The 24269-nt window shown below is 46.5% G+C and overlaps 1 protein-coding gene across 1 annotated transcript in view; it reads left to right on the forward strand.

Annotated features, from left to right (window-relative positions):
* Cacng3 (calcium voltage-gated channel auxiliary subunit gamma 3) overlaps window positions 1-19349 on the forward strand; it is a 98709-nt gene extending 79360 nt beyond the window's left edge. The window contains exons 2-4 of the mRNA XM_021208105.2: window positions 4710-4793; window positions 12251-12391; window positions 18295-19349. Of these exons, the coding sequence (XP_021063764.1) occupies window positions 4710-4793; window positions 12251-12391; window positions 18295-18806 (737 nt within the window). The 3' untranslated portion in view covers window positions 18807-19349. The remainder of the gene's footprint in view (window positions 1-4709; window positions 4794-12250; window positions 12392-18294) is intronic.
* Window positions 19350-24269: the final 4920 nt, after the last annotated feature.

A 24269-nucleotide genomic window follows, 5' to 3' on the forward strand; every position in this document is an offset into this window, starting at 1 on the left:
GTGTGTGTGTGTGTGTGTGTGTGTGTGTGTGTGTGTGTGTGTGTGTGTCTGCTTGCATTGGCATGCATGTGTAGAAACTGGTGGTCAATTTTAGGTGTCTTCTATTGCACTCTACATTGTTTTTGAGGTGGGGTCTCTCACTGAACCAGAGCTTGTTAGCCTGAATGCCCAGTAAGGCCCCAGGATCTACCCTCACGCTAGCACTGAGGTGACAGACACATGATGCCGTACCTGATTTTTCTGTAGGTGTGACAGACTTAAGCTTGGGTCTCTGCACTCGTGCAAGAAGCACTTTACCTGTTGAGCCATCTCCCTAGCTCCAGTGTCAGTTCACTGGAGCTGGGACAAAATGCTCAGGACATGTTCCTTTTGGCTCTCAGTTTTAAAGGCTCCAGACTGAACCCACTCTTAAGTAAGGGTACAGCGAGGCACGGTAATGGCAGAGCAGGCTACTCTTTTTATAGTACAGCCATTGCTACAAACAAGAAGGAGAAAGAGAGGGATGGGGCTGAGGGCAAGATACAGCCTTCAGGCATGCAAATCTCCAGAACCCACTTCCTCCAACTGTCCTCCTTCTCTTCTGGTATCCAGAGCCTCTGTGCAGTCTGTTGCACTATAATCCATCCGAGGATTGATCCTCTGATAAACTTAGAGCTCCCATGACTCAATCACCCGAAGACCGCTCACTGCATGGTTCTTTCATTAAAATATATCACATCTGATAAACGGAAACATGAGAGTGAAGCTCTGAGGTACAATTGAGGAGAATTAATATCTTTTTTTCAAAATTAGGAGAGAAGATGTGGTTTCTCTTCTTCCAAGAGTTTCCTTGTGTCCTCTCCTCTGGATCCTTTTCTGGATTTGTAGTCTATACTTTGCCTGGTTAGCAGAGAATCAGAACCAAAGAGGCGGTCTACATATCTCATCACAGTTACTGTGAAATGCTGCTGGCTAGGAGCCTCCTCACAGTAGTGAGCAGTAAGGAGGTAAATAGATAGTGCTCTTAGCATTGTAAGATAATCATAGGAACAAGAATATTAGCCGCAGCAGTGATGGGCATTCAGAGTCTGATGGTGAAGCCTCAGACTTTGAAGCCTCACACGCTAGGATGCCTCTGTGATCCTTGGTGCCTCATCAGAAATGTCAATAGTTACAGCCTTGCCTCATGGGTGGTGGGGTCCATCCATGTGCCTGGCCCATTAGAAATACCTTTATTTTAGTGTGTGTATTCAGGGGTATAAGTTGGTGTGTGTGTATATATATATGTGTGTGCACATGTTTATATGTATGGAGGCCCAGTGTCTTGTTCAAGTGTTTCTTCATTTCTCTCCTCTTTCTTTCTTTCTTTCTTTCTTTCTTTCTTTCTTTCTTTCTTTCTTTCTTTCTTTCTTTCTCTTTCTTTCTTTCTTCCTTCCTTCCTTCCTTCTTTCTTTCTTTCTTTCTTTCTTTCTTTCTTTCTTTCTTTCTTTCTTTCTTTCTTTTCTTTTTAAACACGTAGTATGTAGCTTCAGCTGTCCTCGCCTGAAACTTAAAATATAGACCAAGGTGCCCTCAAATTCACAGAAATCTGCCTGACTTCAATTTCGGAGTGCTGAAATTAAAGGCGTGGAACATCACACCCAGCCATCTTTGTTTTTTAATTTGTGTGTGTGTGTGTGTGTGTGTGTGTGTGTGTGTGTGTGACTCACATACCACAGAGCATGCGTGGAGGGGTCAGAGGACAACTTTGTGGAATCTGTTCTTTCCTTCCATCTTTTTGTGGGTTCTGAAAATTAAATGCAGATCATCAAAATCAAGTGGCTAAACCCACTGTGTTCGTCCGTCCATCAGCCCTCCACCTTATGTTTTGGGACAGGGTCTCTCACTAAACTAAGAGTTCACCAATTCAGCTGGACTGTCTGCTCAGGCGATCTCAGTAATCCTCCTGTCTCTACTTCCCAGCCCTCTCATTATAGGCAGCCATCAGCATCACCATACTTGGATTTTTATGTGGATAGTGGAGATCTGAGCTCAAATCCTCGCGCTCAGCAGCAAGGGCTTTACCCATGAAGCCTTCTTCCCACCCCAGAAATACTTAATAAGCGGCAGCTATTATGGTTATGTGCCCAAGCTTCACAAGAAGTACATGTGCATATATATTTCATAGATGGCCTTGCCTCATCTCAGTGACCTCTCTGAGAAGCAAGCCTGGCTCTGCCTGATTCCCCCCCCCCCTTCTTGCTTTGGTCTGCATGGCACTGTGCCCCATCTCCCTGCCTCTGTCTTTGCAGACAGGAAAGAGGAAACACGGGCATAATTCCTCGCTGTGCTGTGAGACATTCTGAATACTGTTTGTCATTTATAAGAACTGACAGAGTCATTAGCTGCCCCAGAGATTGGTTAATTGGCTAGTTAATAAACACCCACAATGATTAACAAACACACACAATGAGTTGAGTCAAGTTTATGCTGGAGAAAGAAAGAAAGCAAAATGCTGACAGCTCTCTGTGGATCTGAGCGACCCACACTGGCGGAGGATGGGGGTAGGTCGTGAGGGAAGAGAAGACTGGAGGGGCCTGTGGTCAGGATTGGCAGGCTGGAGACAAGAGAATACTCCTCAATGCCCAGAATGGAAGGTTGGTTCCTTGTTCACCAGAGTGACTGTAAGTGAAACTCTCATTTATTCATCTGTCAAATGGGAAGATATTTATTCATCTGTCAAATGGGAAGATAAATCAAATGCTTCACTGAGGGCAGGCTAGGGAGAGACCCTAACACCAAGCTCTTAAGTTTCCTGGTTCTAAGATGGCAATGGCATGAGATGTCTGAAAAGCAGCATATTTCAGTCTTAGTTTTTAATCATATCTATCTATTAGCTGTCATCTCAGCTGATAATCACTCAGCTGTGGATCACTCCAACAAATACTCAAGACAAATATGTGTGTGTGTGTGTGTGTGTGTGCATGTGCATATGTGTGTGTGTGCATGTGTAGACCTTAAGCATACTAAGCAAGTGCCCTATCACTGAGCTGCCTCCCTTACCTTACTTTCAGGGAAGGTCTTGCTCAGTTTCCCAAGTTGGCCTTGAACTTGCCATGAATTCCAAATAGGTCTTGAACCCGCATCCCTACTATTTCCACCCTCCCGCACCCCAGGTGTTTAAATCAATGCCTGGCATAAATCAACTCTTTTTTTTTTCTTTTATTAGATATTTTCTTTATTTACATTTCAAATGCTATCCCAAAAGTCCCTTATACCCTCCCCCTGCCCCTGCTCCCCTACCTACCCACTCCCACTTCTTGGCCCTGGCATTCCCCTGTACTGGGGCATATAAAGTTTGCAAGACCAAGGGGCCTCTCTTCCCAATGATGGCCGAATAGACCATCTTCTGCTACATATGCAGCTAGAGACACGAGCTCTGGGGGTGCTGGTTAGTTCATATTGTTGTTCCACCTATAGGGTTGCAGACCCCTTCAGCTCCTTGGGTACTTTCTCTAGCTCCTCCATTGGGGACCCTGTGTTCCATCCAATAGCTGTGAGCATCCACTTCTGTGTTTGCCAGGCACTGGCATAGCCTCACAAGAGGCCGCTATATCAGGGTCCCTTCAGCAAAATCTTGCTGGCATGTGCAATAGTGTCTGGGTTTGGTGGCTGATGATGGGATGGATCCCCGGGTGGGGTAGTCTCTGGATAGTCCATCCTTTCGTCTTAGCTCCAAACTTTGTCTCTGTAACTCCTTTCATGGGTATTTTGTTCCCTATTCTAGGGAGGAATGAAGTATAGATACATTGGTCTTCCTTCTTATTGGTTTTCTTGTGTTTTGCAAATTTTATCTTGGTTATTCTAAGTTTCTGGGCTAATATCCACTTCTCAGTGAGTGCATATCTAGTGACTTCTTTTGTGATTGGGTTACCTCACTAAGGATGATATCCTCCAGATGCATCCATTTGCCCAAGAATTTCATAAATTCATTGTTTTTAATAGCTGAGTAGTACTCCATTGTGTAAATGTACCACAGTTTCTGTATCCATTCCTCTATTGAGGGACATCTGGGTTCTTTCCAGCTTCTGGCTATTATAAATAAGGCTGCTATGAGCATAGTGGAGCATGTATAAATCAACTCTTAAGGAAAAGAAACGATTGGTGGACATTGAGTCTGGGAGTATCAGGGCGTGGTTAGTTGGCTCTGCTGTTTGGGGAGTTGGGTGAGACAAAACATGAGTGGTTCATGTTGGGTAGGACATGGGAGGACAGTGCTGCTTTCTTCATGGTGACTAGGAAACAGAGAAAAAAGGGTCCAGCTCCTAAAATCCCCTTCTAAGGCATACACCCAATGACCTAACTTCCTCCCTCTGGGCTCAAAAGTTCTAGCCCCTCCTACCAATGGCAAAGGTGTGTGTGTGTGTGTGTGTGTGTGTGTGTGTCTGTCTGTCTGTCTGTCTGTCTGTCTGCATGTGTGCTGGAAATTAGACATGCTAGGAACACACACTACCACTGAACTCTAGTCCCAGCCTCAGGTTTATCTTTTAATGCTTGGGTCTCCCAAGGATATTCACGATCCAAACTACAGCAACTAGTCTCTTTTCTGCACCCGACATGAATCAGCTGTTGGGCCTCTATGCACCACAGCTGCTGATGAGCAGGGAAGTATACACAACATGGAGGTGCAGACCCAGCGTGGGTCCCAGTAACACTGTCCCCTTGGCTCAGGGCCCTGTCTTTTTTCACAGGAGCTTTCCGAGGCGTGTGCAAGAAAATCGATCACTTCCCGGAAGATGCAGACTATGAACAGGATACAGCAGAATATCTTCTACGTAAGTTCCCCTACCTCCCCAGTCTCCCATGGAGAAAGGAGAGGGTCCGCTGCCATCACCCACTTACCTATAAGTGTCAGGCTCCTCATTATCCACCTCAAAGTGTAGACATACATTCCCAAGGCTCTGATGTTGAAGTTTCTTTCATTTCAATGAGCTAGAAATAGAAAAGAAAAAAACGAATTGAAAGGTTCTTTTTAGTCTCCTTAGAAGAAAAATCTAAGGAATTTTCTTCCACTCAGTGCAGTTTTCACCTCTCCCAGTGGGTGATGTGAGGCGCTAATGGCAAAGTGCTAATGGGTGAGGTGCTAATGGGTGATGTGCTAATGGGTGGGGTCCCCAAGGGCAAGACCTGGCAAGATAAATACAAACCAAAGCTCACCTCTCCTTTGACATCTCTGCAGTTCCAATCCTACTGGGACAGGGACAGTGACTCTATAGGAATTTTCCATGAGAGCCAGTGCAGTTTGGGGCTGGAATGTGATAGGCCAAGCTTTGACCCTGTTGGACTTCCTCCTCCTTGTCCTCCTTGAGATGTTGGTCCTGAGACAAGATAGTTCACTATCTTAACTTTCTTCATCTGTTTTGAAATGGAAATTATCATGTCAATAATCTGACAAGGTCACAAAAAAATACATATGAGAATGTGCAGTACATTCAGCCCTGGACCAAACATGAGGTGATGTATATGTCAGCTCTGGCCTGCCACACAGGATTATAGAAGCAGAGTCAGATACAGATGAGCCTTACACCGGTCCAGGCACAGGAAGCTTAGTTTAGGGTGCCTGTGCCACCTCAGTAAGAACAAGTATCAAGTTCAAGCAGTCGGGAAATCCCAATGGATTACTTATTTAATTTGCTATTTAGGAATGCTAAGTTTAAGGGGATTTTTTTAAATACTAAGGTTATAAATTAAATTTCCAAGAAACTGTCTTATTTAGGTTTTATGACTCAGAGGTCAAATATCTTGGGGCCAAAGTGGCTAGAATATAGGCTTAGGGTCAATCCAGGGGTGGAGGGGGGCTGGAAGATAGGAAGAAAGGAAGTAGAAGGCAAGGTGTGGGCTAGAGGGAGTAGGGGAGAGAGTGAAGGAAGGAGGGAGGGAAAGAAGGAGGGAGGGAAGAAGAGAGGGAAAAAAGGAAGGAGGGAAAGAGGGAAGGAGGGAGGTGGAGTGTGGGGGATGGCACCTGAACAGGACTCCCTCAAAAAACAGCGGCTTTGAAGTCAATACCAGTGGGATTTTCCCGGAATCCTTATTGTTTATCTTTGTTTTTCTTTCCTGCTTGGGCGAAATGGTTTTATACTTGCCCTATTGGAGACTAAGCAGAACCATGGCTTTCAAGCCACAGTCCACAAAACCAATTTTAAATTCTTTGGAGAGCTTGACTGTTTTTCTGACCATTTTCCTCCCTCCTTCCGGGGAGGGAGAGTCCTCTGCTCCTACATTCCCACCTCACCACCCAACAGCAGCTTCACCAACAGCCACAGAATCCAGAATTTAAGCATGGGCTTTTGCAAGTACATGGGTTTCTTGCCAAGAATTTTAGAATCTTGGTCTCCATCTCTTCTCCTGTTCATTGCTGTGATGAAGTATCCTGATTCAAAAGCAACATAGGCACAAAGGGTTTATTTTAGCTCACAGTTCAACTGACAGCCCCCATCACAGGGAGGTGGAGGCACCTGGTCACGTGACATCCGTCATCGGGACTAAGGGGGGGATGAACGAATGCTGTTGCCCAGCCTCCCTTCTCCATGTATGCTCTTGGACTTTGAGTGCAGGCTGCTGTTTAAAGCCCTGCGTCTTAGTCCCATCCCCATCTGCTGCCACAATGGAGTATTGCCTATGGAATTCATGGAGAAGAAAAGTGTCTTTGTTTGATAGTTTGGGAAAGCCCGAGAGCGTGGTGCTCAGCCAAGGGCATGGGCTATCTTGCTGCATAGTAATGTAGCAGAGGACATCACACAGAGAGATGAAGCAAGTCTGTCATCTTCAATTTCCTCCCTCTCCTTAAAGCCACCAATATCTACATCAAAACTCTATTGGAGTCATCTAATTCCAGTTACTTCCCAAGGACTCTATTACAAATGCCATGAGCAGATTTCTAGACTAAGTCTCCAGTACAAGAATTTTGAGGGCCATAGTTAACCCATGGCATCATAGAAGACTAATTAATAAGGCCTAAGTCATATCAATTGAAGATATCCCATAATATGAAGGGCAGCAAAGTCCAACTCTGGCCAATGATGAAACTACACTCAAATCAGTTTACCTCTGACTCTTAAGACCTGAACTCAGCCCCTGGAAGCTCCGGTAGCAGATGTGAAAAAGGGAGATGGCTGTAGCCAGGGTTTCTAGACCCTACATAAATCTTGCTTGTGGGCAGAGAGAGGGCTCACCACCAGCAGGGTTACCAAGTTGCTACTGAGCCCTGGTGGAAACAGCCTCACCACTCTTTAGACAAGAGAAGAAAAATGACAAGCTTTTTACTATGCTGCAGATAAGACAGGAAGAATAATTGCCTGTAGAAGATGCTGGGCTGCTTGGGATGGGGATGGGGGTCTTCATTTTTGGAGCTGGCCTCATTCATTTGGATAGGAACAGGGTAAGAAACTACTATCACCAAATCCTGTCCTGCATTCTCCACCATGCAAATGAGGGCAAATCTGATTGGTCAATGTACAATCCTAGATTGAGATAGCTTACAGGAGGCAATGCAGTTAGCAGTTCATTACCCACCATTCTGTCAGAGGACGTTCAGTTTCCTGTCTTAGGGATGCTTTCTGGACCAAGCTGGCTTTGAAGACCTGCTCCATTTCTGGTTCAGTTATAGCCCTTCTTCTACACATAGCAATACTCACATGCTTCAGATACACCTTTGGGGTATGTGTGTGTGGTGGGGCCTCACTTGTAACCAGCAACAAACAAGTTCTATGTCACTGAGCTGTCTCCACGCCCTCCCCTTTCTCTCTTTTCTTTCTTTCTCTTTCTTTCTTTCTTTCTTTCTTTCTTTCTTTCTTTCTTTCTTTCTTTCTTTCTTTCTTTCTTAAACAAAAAAACAAAACAGGATCTCATTAATTTACCCTGGCTGGCCTTGAAGTAACCTTGTAGCTCAATCAGGCTTTAAACTTGTATTCCTCCTGCTTCAGCCTCCTTGCTAGAATGCATAACGAGCCTGTGCTACCAGGCCTGTCCAAATATACACTTTTATAATCAACCTTATCACTTCTAATGTCCTTGGGGCATATTTCAAAGGTTAATCATTTTTTTTAATTAAAAAAATCTTTTAATCAAATAAACTCATTACACTGAATATTCAAACAAACCCTGCCAACTCACAATGCAAATGGTCTCTTTAAAGGTTGATTCACAGACAGGCAAAATGGCTCAGACTCTGACTCCCGCCCCTTTAATACAGCTCCACATGTTATAGTGACCCTCCCAACCATAAAACTATTTTGTTGCTACTTCATAACCTTGATTTTGCTAGTGTTACAAATTGCAATGTAAATATCCAATATGCAGGATTATCTGATGTGCAACTCCTAAGGAGGGTCTCCACCCACAGTTTGAGAACCCCTGGTTCCTCGATTAAAGGTACCTGCCTCTAAGGCTGACACTGTGAGCTTCATCCCAGAACACACGATGGAAGGAGAGAACCGACTTTTACAAAGAACACTGACCTCCAAACACACACAATGTTGTGGGGGGGGGGGCAAGAGTCCATTTGAAGACCCTCACATCAAACATGGGAATTTGGGGGAATTATTTGATGAATTGCTCCCAAGGCGGAACCCCCTAAGCTATACCCTACACTCCAGATGCCCCAGCCAGTTTACCTGGATTCACAGGCTGAGGACCAAAATTACCATGAGCATCCTCTCTACTTCCTGAGAGTTAGCGAGGTGAAGGGGGAAACCCTCCCCTACTGCACCTTCTGAAGCTTTACTGGAACGAAGCAGCAATAAACACACTCGACTGAGGAAGAGGTTTACAAATGTGTGAATGTGGGGGGAAGAGGGAGGAAATCACATCATGTTTGAAGGTCACCAGAGCAGGAGTGAGAATCTAACATGACATAGGAACTTATAGACTCCTTTCTTCCATAGGGAAAGAAGAGAATGGGGAAAGCAAATAGCTCTCCTCAAACCCCATGGGCCTAATAAACAGGCAACGGCCTGTGACAAACTCTGACCCCCCCGGGGACACACATGGCTTGTAAGTGATTCTCTGTGGAATGGAAGTAGAAGCAGCCATGGGTGACCAACAGAAGTCTGTCCAGGTGTGTCGGCAGACTGCACTCATCCTGTGAAATGAGTTCAGATAATAGAGACTCAGGGAAGGGACTAGAGTCATTGCTGCCTCTGAGGTGGGGCCAGTCTTAGGGCAGATAAGAGAATTTCACAGAAAAGTTCTACTTGCACTTGAAGCCAGGGCATGAAGCTGGGATACTGAGGATGACCAAGGTCAGAAGGACCTTGACACTGAGCCTGCTTTTTAAAAGCTTTTTCATTTACTTTAAATCAAATTACTCAGCATGTCAAAACAAAACAAAACAAAACCTCACTGTGTTTTCAGGTTCTTATTTTCTGAGCCCCCAGCACAATCCAGGGCAGTACCAAGGACAGCCAGGGCAGGCCACTAGCTCAGAGGGGACTGATCTAATCTGGTCCTTCTAGGGCCCAGGATCCCCCTCCTCCATGCCTCTTTCCTCTAGACCGGTTTTTCTGGCAGTTTGAAATCCCTCCTAAAATGTCACCATGGGAGCAGAGGGATGGGAAGGACACACCTATCCAGGACCACAAACTGCCCAGGCCTCTAGCCTGAGGAAAGATGGCTTAGAGGTTAAGAGCACTGACTGCTCTTGCAGAGATCCTGAGTTCAATTTCCTGCAACCACAAGGTGGCTCACAATCATCTGTAATGGGATCTAATGCCCTCTTCTGGTGTGTCTGAAGACAGCTACAGTGTGCTCACATACATTAAATAAATAAATAAATAAATAAATCTTTAAAAAAAAAAAAAAAAAAAGACAGCTTGAGACAAATACAGACTACAGACGTGCTCGTGCCTTCTGCCTTAGAAGAACCCACTCCACTGTGCCCCGCCCCTTCAGCTTGTTACCACCCCTAAGCACACAACCAACCCAAACTGTTCACATTGTCTTAGAAAGGGTTTTTCCTTTTAGAGCTAAAGGAGGAAAGTGGTTGGAGCTAAGTCACGTGACTGCGAGTGCCGTGACCGGAGCTCAGAACCTCTGGTGGCCAAAATGAGCTACACCCTTGCCAGTCCTGCATCTATTCTGCTCCTCTGGTGGGCCACAGTAAGGCGCCATTTGCTCCACACTGAGAGTAAGCTCAAGAATCTTCTCCCCATTGCCCATAGTGAAGCCATCGGCTAATACTTCCACATAGAAAACATTTGAATTCAGTCCCTTCCATGGTCCCCCCCACACACACACTAGTCCAAGCCACGCCCACTCTCACCTGGATCCCTGAAGCCCTGTCAATCACTCAGGGCCCAACCCTGGGGAAAGTCGTCATCACTGCACTGCTGTCATTACCTTGAAATTTAAATATTGCAACGAGACACGTCATATTTTTCCTTTGCACAAGGCCCTGCAGACTATGTGGCTGGCCCTTCTGGTGGTTTCTACTATAGCATAAGACCCATGAGCATGGGCCCTGTGGCTTTTTTAATATATGGATGAGCACAGAATCCATTCAGGTTCTTTATCCAGGCCTGACCATGATGCAACCGGAACAAAGCTTGCCCTGCCGGTTACTGGATATTTAAGCTTTATTGGGAGGGCCAGGGAGTGGAGCAGACTGTGGGAACACTCTTAGCCCCGCCTTCACACTTCTTCTCAAGCCAGCACCTTTCCTGAGAATGAGGCAGTCCATCAGCAGCATCCAAGCCTGTCCCTCTGGTAGGTGCTCCCGCGGGTATCCTTCTGGACATCTGGACCTAGGCACTTACCAGTCAACTCTTTGTACTCCTCCAGGGGCTGCCTGGGCAGGAGAGTTAGGACAAGCAAGCCATTAATAATGCATGTATGCAGATTAGCTCAGAACAAGCCAGTCATTAGCTGTACAGAGGTGCTTGCTCCTTTCTGTACCATGAAATACAGGCTGCCCCAAACTGCCCTCCCATCCCCCACCACCAATGCCGGAAAATACAGCCAGTCCCTGGCATGGGGCATCTCATCTTGGGATTTGCAAACCTTGCAGTGGTTTTTGAAAGCCACGCATGCTCAGCTAAGCTTCATTTCACATTTTGAATTTGAGTCTATCCCTAAGCCAGCAATATGTGAAATAATTCTCTCATGATGTATACAGCAGCAGTCTTCCTTTTGGCTGAAGGAAGATGACCACACTCTGTGTACTGAACCGCTGTGAGGTTCTCCCCAACCATGTAGAAAATGACTCCTGGATCTACTGCCTGCGGCATCTATAGCACTTCCAGTGTCCTAAGGTCCATCAGGCTGCAGCCCATTAGAAGTTGAGGTCATGTCTGCTCTTGTTCTGGCTAGGGTCATACTGACTTCTACCACAGAACCTTCAGACCTCTCCAGGATCCAGGAAGCCACCAGCTTCACAGCAGGGCACCCAGGGGGGTCTCCCAAGGACAGTGCTGTGCCTTTTATGGTCCTTAAATGTTTTTGCTGTGGCTTCGATAGCACCTGGCGGGATGCCTGGCATCTAGTAGGCGCCTAATAAATATTTCTGGAGTGAACACATAAATTCATCTAATCATTCTGTGACTAAATGGGTTTTGAATGGGTATTGCCAGGCTCTTTACTATGCAAATACAGGTGTTTAAGATTCTGCATCTTGATGAGCTGCAAATGGGCTGACAGGAATCCCTGCATTCAAGACTGCCTATATAATTTGCAGGTCCAGATGTAAAATGAAGATCCTGGGTTCCAGGCTCAGAATACAGACCCCAAATCAACCCTCCCTCCCCTATCACGGTCAGGTTTGGGTTGTCACTGCTTGGTGTTAACTATTTAACATTGCTCTCTGTTGTGCACGGGGACACCCAGGAGTAACTGAAACAGCATGCAAGGATCTCGGGCTTGCAACTCAGTCTGGCTCTCCCTGTGTTCATTCAGCAGAAATGAAGGATGGCCTGGTTACTAGACTGAAGCAGAAGACTGAGGAAGTCTGGAAATGGGGAGTTAAGAGGATGCTGAAAATGGGTCCCCAGTGACTCCAAGCTCCAAGTCCCTAGACATAATTTACAATGCACATGACTGGTAGAATTGCTTAGACTTTCAAGAGGTCAGCTGCCTTCAGATCACAGGCCCCTGAGTGACTGGTGCTGGTCCCACACCTCTATGGGATGTGGACTTCTCTCCAGTTCTGCACTGTTTGGTTTACAGACACTCCACGACCGGAGCAGGTGAGTCCCAGGGCTGGCTGGAATGTAGATGGAAACTTCTCTCCTTCTCTCCACAGGGGCTGTGAGGGCCTCCAGTGTCTTCCCCATCCTCAGCGTTACTCTGCTGTTTTTCGGGGGACTCTGCGTGGCTGCCAGTGAGTTCCATCGCAGCAGGCACAGTGTGATCCTCAGCGCTGGCATCTTCTTCGTCTCTGCAGGTGAGTGTCTTGCCTTGAGATGTAACCCGACAACAAACCAAAGCCAGAGCCATACTGATGGTGAATGATCAACCTGTGTGCAGCGGAGGATTCCATTAGACAATAAGAGACCCAGACTCTAGACACGATGTCAGAGTCTATGAGAGAAAGAGACAAGGACACAGATTAACCAAAGAGCAGCCAAGACTATGGAGGCTGAGTCACCATTCCAGGCCAGCCTGGGCTACATGGTGAAACCCTAAAGGAGGAGGAGGGGACAAGAGAAAAAGAGGAGAGAAGAAGGAGAAAAGAGATACAGGAATGGAGAAGGGTTGAGGAGAGCTTTGAGATGCTTGCTTGCCAGTCAATTGCTGTTCACAATCTTACAAGCTTTCAAGTCCCCATATCCTCCCAATCATGTCTGGAGAGAGCAAAGGCCTTAGATGTCTGTGGGGAAGACCTGGTCATCCATCCACAGCAGCTGAGCAGGAGGAAGTGCAGGGTGAACAGGAAATGAGAGACTATTGTCTTCATTTGGGTTTTATTGCTGTGAAGAGATGCCATGACCAAGATAATTCTTATAAAGGCAAACATTTAATTGGAGCTGGCTTACATTTTCCGAGGTTCAGTCCATTATAGTCATGTCAGGAAGCATGGTATCATGCCGGCAGACTTGGTGCTGGAGGAGCTGAGAGTTCTTCATCTTGATCCAAAGGCAGTCAGGGGGAGGTTCTCGTCTGAAGGCAGCCAGGAGGGGGGGGTCTCTTCTTCCTCACTGGATGACCCACCTACACAGTGACACACTTCCTCCAACAAGGCCACACCTTCTAATAGCTCCACTTCCCATGGACCAAGCATATTCAAACACCACTACCTTCAGAAATGTGTCCTATTTCGCTACCTTCTCTCCCCCAAACACCACCCCTCCCCCTCCAGTGTCCTCATCTTCCTCTTTCTTCTGGGTTTCCACACTTAAGTCTCTCCTGTCTTTGTCATCCCTTCCCATCCCTCCCTGCTCCAGGCACAATGCCAACAGGATGGAAAGCTTTAGAGAAGCAGAGAACAAGGAAAGTTGACTCCTCACTTTTCTCATTGTTGCAACAAAGTATCTGGCAAAAGCTGCCTAGAGGAGAAAGGGTTTCTTTTGGCTCACAGTTTAAGAGAACAGTCTGTCCTGGTGAACAAAGCAGCAGGAACATAAGGTTCTGTTGCCCACAGTCAGGAAGCAGAGAGAGAGAGAGAGATGAGCAGATGTTCCGCTTTCTTGCTTACTTTTTTCATTTTATTCAATCCAGGACCCCAGACCACAGGAGGATGCCATCCACATTTAGGGTGGCTCTTCCCACCCTAATCAATACAGCCTCAAGTGTCCCTCGCAGATAATGCTCAGGCCTTCTTCCTCTTAGACGATTCTAGATACTGTCAAGTTGACAGTGCTTATTAACCACCATAGCAGCGGAGGGGAAGACAGCTTTGGTGGTGACCTTCAGAATACTATGCAGTGCTCCTCCTTTACCCATACGGATACTTTCCAAGGACCATAGTGGCTCCTCATACCAAGGAGTAGTACCAAATCCTATACACACTATATCCACTCTGTAAAAATACACACATGAAAGTATACTGTATACCTTAGGTACAGTAAGAACTTAATAAATATTAAAAATAGAAGAATCAAAATAAACTGTAACAAGGCTATTTAAAGCATATGAACTGCTTCTTTCTGGGATTTCCTTGCATTATTTCCAGGCCAAAGTTGGCTGTAAATAAGTGACATTTTTGAAATTTGAGTTCTTGTTCCACCTGTGTGGCCTTAGGAACTATCCCCAGCCTGCTGGTATCCTGGCTTCCTCACCTCCAACACAGCAGAGAGCAATGGTTCCTATGTCACAGAGCTGCTGGAAGAACACTGATGTGCAAGTCACAGTGTTGAAAAGCAGCAACAAGACATTGTCAAGCATGAAGCCCAGTATCCTGGTTCCCTGTGAGGCCTTGCACAGGATTTCCCCCACAGTTTCCCCTTCTACAGAGTAAGTTGGACAGACAGCATCCCACTCTCACCCTCAGAGAGCCCATTCAAGTTACAGGCCAGGGAAAAAGTCCTGTCCTTATTCAGGAGACAGGTCAGCCGGAGGTAGCTATGGCTTCTGACCTTGCTAGGTGGTGACAGGAGTTAACTAGAAACCCCGGGGGCTTAGCTGCTTTTGAGGAATGTTCCTCCCACTGGTAGCCCTGTCCTTGCTCTGGCTGACCAACCAGGAGAATCTGCACCAGTGTTGTGCTGATGTGACAGTTTACAAAGAACAAGATAAGATCATTATTTTGTCCCCCCAGGGGATTGTTAGGGGAAAGTGTCATCAGCGACTTTCTTTGCATGGGAGTATTGTGAGGGATGACAGGTAGGTTAGATGCAGCGGGACTATGAGAGCCCTGAGGGAATACTTGTCTAGGACTAGAGCCCCTCCCCCTCCCTCTAGAGCCCCAAGAGCCTCAAATTCTCCACCTATAAAATGACAGTATTGGAAGACCCCATGATCCTCAAGGCCCTTTATTTGCTAACATTTATGGCTTTTATTGAGCATTTCCTGTGTCCTGGGCCTGATAATAAGGTACAAATGCATGTGCTCTGAAGCCAGGCTACCCAGTGCTAATCTCCCCTCTTCTGTATCCTCACTGTACAGCAGCAGGCAAGTTTCTAAACTGCTCTGTGTCTCAGTTTCCCCTCCTAAAGGCCCAGACCATAATGACCCTGCCTCTGGAGGTTGTTTAAAGGGTTAGATGAATTTGTACATGTAACTGAGTTCAAAACTATGGCTAGCACCCAGTGTGGCTCAGCATAAAGTAACTGTTATATGCTTTGCGTGTTTAATGTGTACATCAATTCTATTCATTCATTCATTCATTCATTCATTCACTCATTCATTCAACAAACACACCTCGTGTTCTTGCTTCGGGTCAAACTCTGGGCTAGAAGCTGGAGCACTCGTAATGAGCAAGCGTCTTGTCCTTAAGAGCCTCGTTACTGAAATCTCAACCCACCATGGCTAAGAGTCTTGGGTTCAAATTCTGCTTTGATCATTTCCTAACTTGTGTGGACATGGAAGCTTACTCATCCATGTTATTCCCCCATCTATAGAAGGGAATACACTGGACTGGTGAAGGAAAGACTTGTAGCTAGGAGCATGTAACTGAATGGCACTGCACTTGCCTAGCATGCTTGATGCCGTGGGTACCATCACCAACACCATAAAATAAATAAAACAAGTCACTTAAGACTCTACCCACTGTCTGGCTTATAACAAATGCCCCACCAGTGACTGATAACTTGCTCGGCTTCCCGCCACTTTAAACTAGTTAGACCTTTGAGCATCACCGTGAATGTTCCTACCCTGCCCCCCCCCCAGCAACGCCCTCTTTGCTGGGACTTTCTAAACTTTGTCTCACATATTTCCCTGCTGTCAGAGGGGAGAGCGAGAACACGGCCCTGGGCACTCGGGGCATTTGCAGGAGCATCAATGAGCTGCAGTCTCTTTGAAGTCAGTTTCCCACTTAACTGAAAAATTCATGCGGATTCTGCTTTTTCCTCCTTATTATATCCATGTTCGTTTTAATATAAAAGAATGTGTCTTCCACTAATCATCCAGGCAAATTGACACTTGGGGGAAAGAAGCCGGGTTTTTATCCTGGGGGATGGAGGGGGGGCGGTGAAGCCTGACAGAGCCAGATCTGTCATCTCTTGTATCAGGGATATCTCACTGATCAGAACCTGCTACCTACCTGAGAAAGTTTGTGCCAGGAAAGGCCAGGAGAGAACATGGGGCAGAGGGAGAACCCAGCCTTTCCCTGCCAGGGGCAAGTCCTAGACTGAGTATGACCAGAGTCATATATGAAGTGTTTGTAAGACCTCACACATAGGCACCAGCCACTCAGAATGGTGGCACTGTAGCCACTTTGCTTGGCAAAGCTTTGTTTTCTACCTTAAGGTTTATTTTCTTTTTATTTATGTGTGTTGGGGGGTGGGGTGCTGCAGAGGCCAGAAGAGGACACAGGCAGCTCTAAGCCACCAGACATGGGTGCTAGGAACTTAACTCCAGTCCCTGAAAGATCAGCAAGCATTTCTGTAGCCTCTAGACAGAGCTTTAAGATAACCCTTTAGTTGTGCAACCTTGAGGATATCAAATGTACAGGACATTTGAGGAGTGGGGGGATGGCTCAACAGAGAGACTCCAGGAAAGGTTACTCATCACCTGGTACTGGGACCCGCAAAGAGGGACAGGCTCCATATAGTGCCACCTGCCAGGTAGTGAAACTTTAGATGCCGGGAGATGCCAGCTAGTACACCAGCTCCTCTGACATAAAGATACAAAAGGAGGTGTTTGGGAGTGATACTGTGAGCCAGTCAAGTGAGTGTGAGTAGGAATCCCGGCACTGATCCTTCTCACCATTGCCTAGGGAATCAGTTCCTCTCCCAAGGGGTGAGCCGCTAGTTATTCCCAATGTAGCCCGGTGCCACTTGAGGAAAGTAGGTGTATTAATAAGCCAAGGCTCTCTAGAAAACACAATGGCATGGGCAATATTGTGTTAGTTTATACCCAAGAGGTAAATAATCCAGTAACATTTGCATGCTAGAAAAGCAGAAAGTCTTTGTGTTGCTCAGTCCAAGGAGCCGGAAGCCTCTATAGTTCCAATCTGTGTGAAGGCCTAAAAGTTCCCTGGAAAGACCTGGGGTTAAGTCCATGTTGAAAGGCTGAAGAAGCTGAGATCCACTGTCCAGGGACCATGGCAACAGCAACAGATATAATAACTCGAGGTAGAGTTCGCAGGCGTGTTTGACTGGGTCCGCCACCCCTCCCCCCAGCCTATGGCATCGATAAAATTCAGGTTGGTGGTCAAGTGGATAACCAAGAGGTAGGAATGAGTCTTCAGGGTTAATAGCTTTGTGTACTCTAATGCCTGGTGCGCCAATAACAGCTGACCTAAAGTGTATCCTATTCTGTGCAGAAAAAAAAAAAAAAAAAAAAAGACTTGGAGTTCATGGGTGTGGCTCAGTGGTAGAATATTAGCTTACTCTATACAAAGCTCTGGGTTCCATTCATAGCACTGAGTCCCCTCCCCTCAAAAAAGATTTAAGTGTTCTTCCTCCCTCCAGGGGTTCATTCACCTCTGGACTACAGCTGTACCCTGTGTGTGTCCAGTATGCCCTTATCAGCATTTCTAACTCCACATATCTAGTATGCCCTATTCCCTAGCTGGTCCTCCTTGCTGCTCAGGATGCCACCAGCCTCACCAGCATCCAGGCTACGCCCTTGCAAGTCATTCTCTGTCCCTTCTCTCACACTTCAGGGTCCACAGCCTTGCCTCTCCTGTCAGCTGTCAGGATCCAGCTCAGATGCTACCAGGACTTCAAAGGAAGGCTCTCTTCTCTCTGAGCTCTCTCTCTCTCTCTCTCTCTCTCTCTCTCTCTCTCTCTCTCTCTCTCATCTCATCTGCATCTCTGATGGGGTCCTTGTTACATTATGATTTCATTACATTTCCATGTCAGTCTCTCCAGCTGCAGGTAAGGAAATCAAGGTCAGGGACCCATATCTTGTTCATTTTCCCATTCTTGTGAGTTAGGGTCAAGATTAAGTGGTGATGGAACGGGTTATTTTGAAGGGAAATGAGTACATTCTGGGTTCTCCAGTACTTGCTATAAGTAGACAAAGTCTTTAGCTGGCAGTGCCCTGCCCAGGATTGAGCATCAGAATTCTTCATTTCCCAACAGACAACCTTTACAGGAAGAGCTCAGCTGTGAGATTCCCTGGCCCTAATCCATTGCCTCCTCTCCCTGGTACCTCCACATGCTCTATCAGTATCTCAGCGCTAAAACATGGTCATTGCCTCTGAGGCTTTATGGAATGTGTTTTCTTTTCCTTTTCTCTCAGGGCTAAGCAACATCATCGGCATCATAGTTTATATCTCAGCCAACGCTGGAGACCCTGGGCAGAGGGACTCTAAAAAGAGCTACTCCTACGGCTGGTCCTTTTATTTTGGAGCCTTCTCTTTCATCATCGCGGAAATTGTGGGCGTGGTCGCCGTGCACATCTACATTGAGAAGCATCAGCAATTGCGTGCCAGATCCCATTCAGAGCTCCTGAAGAAGTCTACATTTGCGCGCCTGCCGCCCTACAGGTATAGATTCCGAAGACGGTCAAGTTCTCGCTCCACTGAACCCAGATCCCGAGACCTGTCTCCCATCAGCAAAGGCTTCCACACCATCCCTTCCACCGACATCTCCATGTTCACCCTCTCCCGGGACCCCTCTAAGCTTACCATGGGGACCCTTCTCAACTCTGACCGGGACCATGCTTTTCTACAGTTCCACAACTCCACACCCAAAGAGTTCAAAGAGTCGTTGCATAACAATCCGGCCAACAGACGTACCACGCCTGTCTGAGCTGACCTCTGACCTCTGCCCCACCGCCCAGCACAGCCTTGGGGGAAGTATACACAGATGTCTCTAAGGTTGCATGGCATGGTCCTCGTGATGGTATCACTTCTTACAAAGAACGAAACCAAATGGACTCAGCCCCCTCCCACAGTGGTCCCTCATCCCACAGACCTTAACCCGTTCACTTCCCCCGACTTTTCTCGCTGGTCCCTTAATGTTACCCCTCTCTGTGTATCTGTGCCAAGTGTTTTCTTCCTTCTTTCCTGGAAGGACCACGACATTCTTCCCTCCTTGGGAAAGGACTTAACTAAAGTCGAAGGTGCAGTCATAGCATCGGGGGATTTCCAAATCCCCTGTCAGTTGTATGCATAGCTGTTCCCATTGTCCACCCACACAAACTCTCCGTGAAACCCACCACACAGGTGGCCCCGAGAGAGGCATTCAACCTTTAAGTGTTAGAAAAACATGACCAGAAATCAGATGTCAGTGCCCCGAAGCAGCTCATGTAATAAGCACTCATGTTATTAAAGGTTTTTGCCTTGTAACCAATGAATGGAGCTAGGGGTGTTTGGTTTTGTTTTCTGAGTATTTCCTACACAAATCTGCTCTCCCACCACCAGCCCAGCTCAGGTCTCTCTTAGAACCACAACTTTCTCTTCCTCTCTCTAGCCATGAGGAATGATTTCCCCCTTTCACTTGAGGCCCTTGAGATCTTCTCTGTAGCCTTTTCCTGCCACTTGAACCTCTGGCAGCTCCTGGGGGAGTGGGAGTGCTGACCATTCAAGATCCAACTCTGACATTCAAAGCACTTGACCTTCAAAGCTCAGCCTCCTCATCTGAAATAGAAGTGTGAGGCTTAAGTAAAGTCTGTATGTGTAATGATTAGTAATTTAAAAGGACCACCATGCAGTTATATACAGTTTTTAGACAGGGTCTCATGGTGTCAGGCTGGCCTCAAACCTGCTGTGTAACAAAGGATGCCTTTAAACTTCCTAAGTCTCCTGCCTCCACTTCCTAAGTTCTGGGACCACAGGTGTGCACCACCACATTTAGTCTGAATGTGGTGCTGAGAACTGGTCATGCTAGATAGGGAGCAAAATCCCCAGCCCAGGAATGAGAGAGAGAGAGAGAGAGAGAGAGAGAGAGAGAGAGAGAGAGAGAGAGAGAGAGAGAAAAGACAGGCAGATGATGGATATATATAATTTTATTTTATACATGAATTCTAGGTAGTTATGTCTTACACTAGGTAACTTAAACAACAGGCATGTCTTTCTCTTAGCTCTAGAGCATTGCATCTCAACCTGTGGGTAGCAACCCCTTTAGGGGTCAAACAACCCTTTCACAGAGGTCATATATCAGACATCCTACATTCTGATTCATATCAGAAGCAAAGTTGTAGTTATAAGGTAGCAATGGAAATAAGTTTATGGCTGGGGGTCACCACACCATGAGGAACTGCATTAAAGGGTCGCAGTGGTAGGAAGATTGAGAACCACTGCTCTGGAGTCTGAGACATCCAAGGTCAAGGTGTCTGTATATTTGGATCTAGGCAACAACCCCCGTCCTGGCTTGTAGACAGCTCCCTCCTTGTTGTGCCCTCATGCAGTGTGTTGGGGGGGTAATCTCTTTTATTCTTATGAACTACTAATGTCACCATTGGGTGGGTGGGCACACCCACAACCTCGTTAACCCCACAGACCTTCCCAAGGTTTTGCTTTCATATCTCATCTCACTGGGATTTAAGGCTTCAACACATAAATCTGAAGAGGCCATGGCACACCACACTGGAGAGAACATTGTAAAAGCCAATGGACGTGATTCTAGATGGAGGGAGGGAAGAGTGTCCTTATGCAGGCTCTGGGGCCTTTAAGAGTTGTGAGGGCACAGCTGAATGGCTATTTAAGTTTTAAAAGCAGGAATGGTTTAACCCCTCTGCCAATGATGATGTCATGGAGTGTTTTGGGCACATATCCAGGGCTTTACATTTCCACAGAACTTGCCCACCTAGGATGCTACCCCAGAGGGAGACAGGGTCGTTGCCCCAAGCGCTCACACTTGGCAGCCCAATCACCCTAAGCCATAGACCTGTTAAAAAAAGACAAAGCTGGATCCTCCCAGGGGCCCCATAAAGATGATATTGCTAATATCGCCACAGGCCAATGAGGCCAGTAGGTCAGGAGAAGGTAAGAGACTTTCCAAGATTCCTTCTATGGAGTGATCAAAGCCCCAACAACTTAGGAACTTACTCTGTGAATGTCATGATAAAGTGCACACTGGGTAAAAAGTGCTTGCCGCTAAGCCTAATGACCAGAGTTTGAGCCCAGGACCTAAAAGGAGAGTACAGCTGCTGTAAGCACTTGCGCTCCCACCCCCACCCCACCCCCAGGAACAAGTGTTTAAAATAATGTGCACTGGAAATAATTAATTTTATTTGATCCTTAGCAGCTGACATGCATCCCCAATGATCATTTTAATCATCAAAATATCCCCATGTTCTAGAAATCACTTTCTCCGTTTGAGTCTGTGAGGAAGTCGAGACTGGAGGTGTGTAAGGGATCTTGGGTGCTAGTGAGCTGAGTCACATTTGTAGGCAGCCCTTCCCCCACGAGGCAGGACTCCCTTCGCTGCCAGCACTTTTCAAACCTCGGTCACCTGAGTGCCAGCTTTATGAGATGGTTCCTACCCCCATAACACAATTGTATACCTAATGTTTTCTTTAAATAAATTCAGTTTTTTCTTTTCCTAAACAGATTTTGGGAGGCAATTATATATAGCTTATCTACTAGAAAGTGGAATTAATTCAAAGAACCAAACAGTAACTGGAAAAAGTACAACAAAAATAAAATAGTAGTGCTGTCTTCTAGCTGTTGCTGGCCCTGCAGCTACCCTTTATCAAAAGCATATCACCAAATTCTGGGAGCAGTAAGGAGAGCCTAGCTTGGGAAGCTGTCTCTTCCCTTGGCTTAATCAAAGGAGCAGGGAGGAGGAGGAGGAAGGAGTCTCACTTGGTGGCATGATGCTGTGATAGAGGACCAGCCTCCTCTACATGTGGGCTGCAGACAGCCTTGGGGAGGAAAGGATCTAGTGAATGGATCAGGTAGATGGCATATGCTGTGAGGAGGGAACAGCAGATCCAGGCCATCTTACGAACCAGGAGTTAATCAAGATGGGGAATCTGCATCAGTGGTTCACTAGCTGGTAGCTGGCCCAGAACATCAATATTGTGCAAAAGCTGGAGAGCTGGAGGAGAAATATGGGCCCCTTACTCCTGGAAGGACACTTTATGCCATCCAGGTTGCTCCTGAAAAAGTTTTGGCACCAGAGGCTCAACTGCCTAACATCAAGTATGCACTAAGAGCATCCCCAGGTCGTAGTCAGGACTCTGGTCAATCCTCATCATCAGAATCTCCATGAGAGGGACTGAGAAGATGGCTCAGTCAGTAAAGTGCTTGCCGTTCACCGGAGTTCAATCTCCAGAACACGGGTAAAATTTCCAAGTGCAGTGGCACTCACCAACAAGCCCAGGAGACAAGAGGATTCCTGGAGATCACTAGCCAGCCAGCCTCATCAAAATGGCAGGCCTCAGGTCTGTGAGAAACACCGGCTCAAAACACAAGGTAGATGATTCCTGAGAAATAACATAAGAGGTTGTTCTCTGACTTCCACATGTATGCACATACATAGGCATGAACACTCCCATACATGTGCAAATACACTCGCACATTCACAAGCACACACATGCACACTCACACACATCCCTTCCCCTGCACCAGTCCTCCACCCTCCATGTCAAATACCATGTTAGAAATCTCACTTACTCTGTCCCATTGAGTAACCTTTGAGGCAGTTATTAAACCATTGGATAGAGTTGAACTAAGCATGACCCACGCCTTCCTGACCCCAGAGCCTAGGCAACAGCCATCACAGAGATTTCCCAGTAGCTCCCTCCTGCGGCACTCTGTCTCCTCTGCCAAACCTGGGTCCTTTCCCAACTCACCATTTTCAGACCAGCAACATTCTTCTGCCAACCTCAGAACCAGAGTGGCTGGGCTTCTCAGCCATTTTTCAGTGCAGTCCTCTCCCTTGCCTTGAAAACAGATCCTTTGTGCTTTCTCGAGGGAAAGCCAGTGAGTCCTGGTATTCAAACTCTACTCTGAACAGATGTTCGAACCCACAAGTCCTGAGTTGAGTCCCATTCACTAGAACCAGTTACACGACTGACCAAAAAAATAAAATAAAAATAGGACTTGATTTTTATTTTTAAGGGTGATTGAGTTTGTAGTCATAAATCACTTGGGAAAGAAATTGAAGTATCGTACCACCCACATGAGCCGTTCTCCACCTCCACTCTCAGCACGGAGATGGTGGAAGCAGGGGGATTGTGAGAATGAGACGATCTTGGGCTACATATCAAGTACTCTGGCTATATCACACTGATTCCCAGCTCTTTGCCTTATTAATAAATCGTATCCCTGCTTGTGATGTCTTGGCTTCTCTTTCCCCAAACCTCCCCCCTCCAAGCCAAGACCAAGTCCCACACCTTCTGTGAAGTCTTTACTGCAGTCAGTCCCCTGGCCACATAGTCTCCACTTCTTGTAGCCTTCATCCTCTGGCGCGTCTTCATCCCTTCATGCTGCTAGTATGTATTATTTCACTTATTCATTTTATTTTACTAAGTGTAAGACTCTGCCATTGGAGGTGTGAGGAAAGCAGCGGACAACTTGCAGGAGTCAGTTCAACTTGCAGGAGTCAGTTGGCTCTTTCCATCAGTGTGGGTTCAAGGACAAGTCACCTTAACAGCAGTGTCTTTGCCTGCTGAGCCATTTCACCAGCCAGCATTCACCAAGCACATTGCCACTGACCAGAAGCATTTATCAAGCACCCACCACCTACCACATACACATTTTAGTCCAAGATATATCAGAAACTCTAATACATATAAAAGATAAAATAGAAATATTTTCAGAAGTTGGTAAGAGATGTACCCAGGAAAATATTGCTTTCCTCAATCGTCTCTGGATTCAGCTCCTTCAGGGCTTAGATCATAAAAACAGCCATGATCTCAACAGAAATGACCCCTGTCCTATGTCACTCTCTGTCTGCCGAGGGAGACAGTGTTCTACACTGTTTAAAATGATGCCCTGTTCCACTAAAGGGACAAATACCAAATACCAAATAAAGTGTGGAGATACATAAAGTGTCTTCCATGTTAGGGGGCGATCAAGAAAAGAAAGTCATGCTAGAATCAGACCTAAAGGTTAGTTTTTCGGGGAGAAGAACAGGAGAGTATAAGAGGTGGGTTTGTGGTGAAGGCAAACACTCTGAGACCGGAAGCTTGAAGGGAGTAAAAAACTAAAATAAAATCCAGGAAGCTAGGTCCAGGGGATGTGGATTTGCAGGCATGTTGGCTCTATGCCTGGAGTGTATTCATGTGATCTGAGGTCGCCTGAGAGTTTTAATCAGGCACAA

This window comes from Mus pahari, chromosome 1, assembly GCF_900095145.1.
Source record: "Mus pahari chromosome 1, PAHARI_EIJ_v1.1, whole genome shotgun sequence".
NCBI classification, from domain to species: Eukaryota; Metazoa; Chordata; class Mammalia; order Rodentia; family Muridae; genus Mus; species Mus pahari.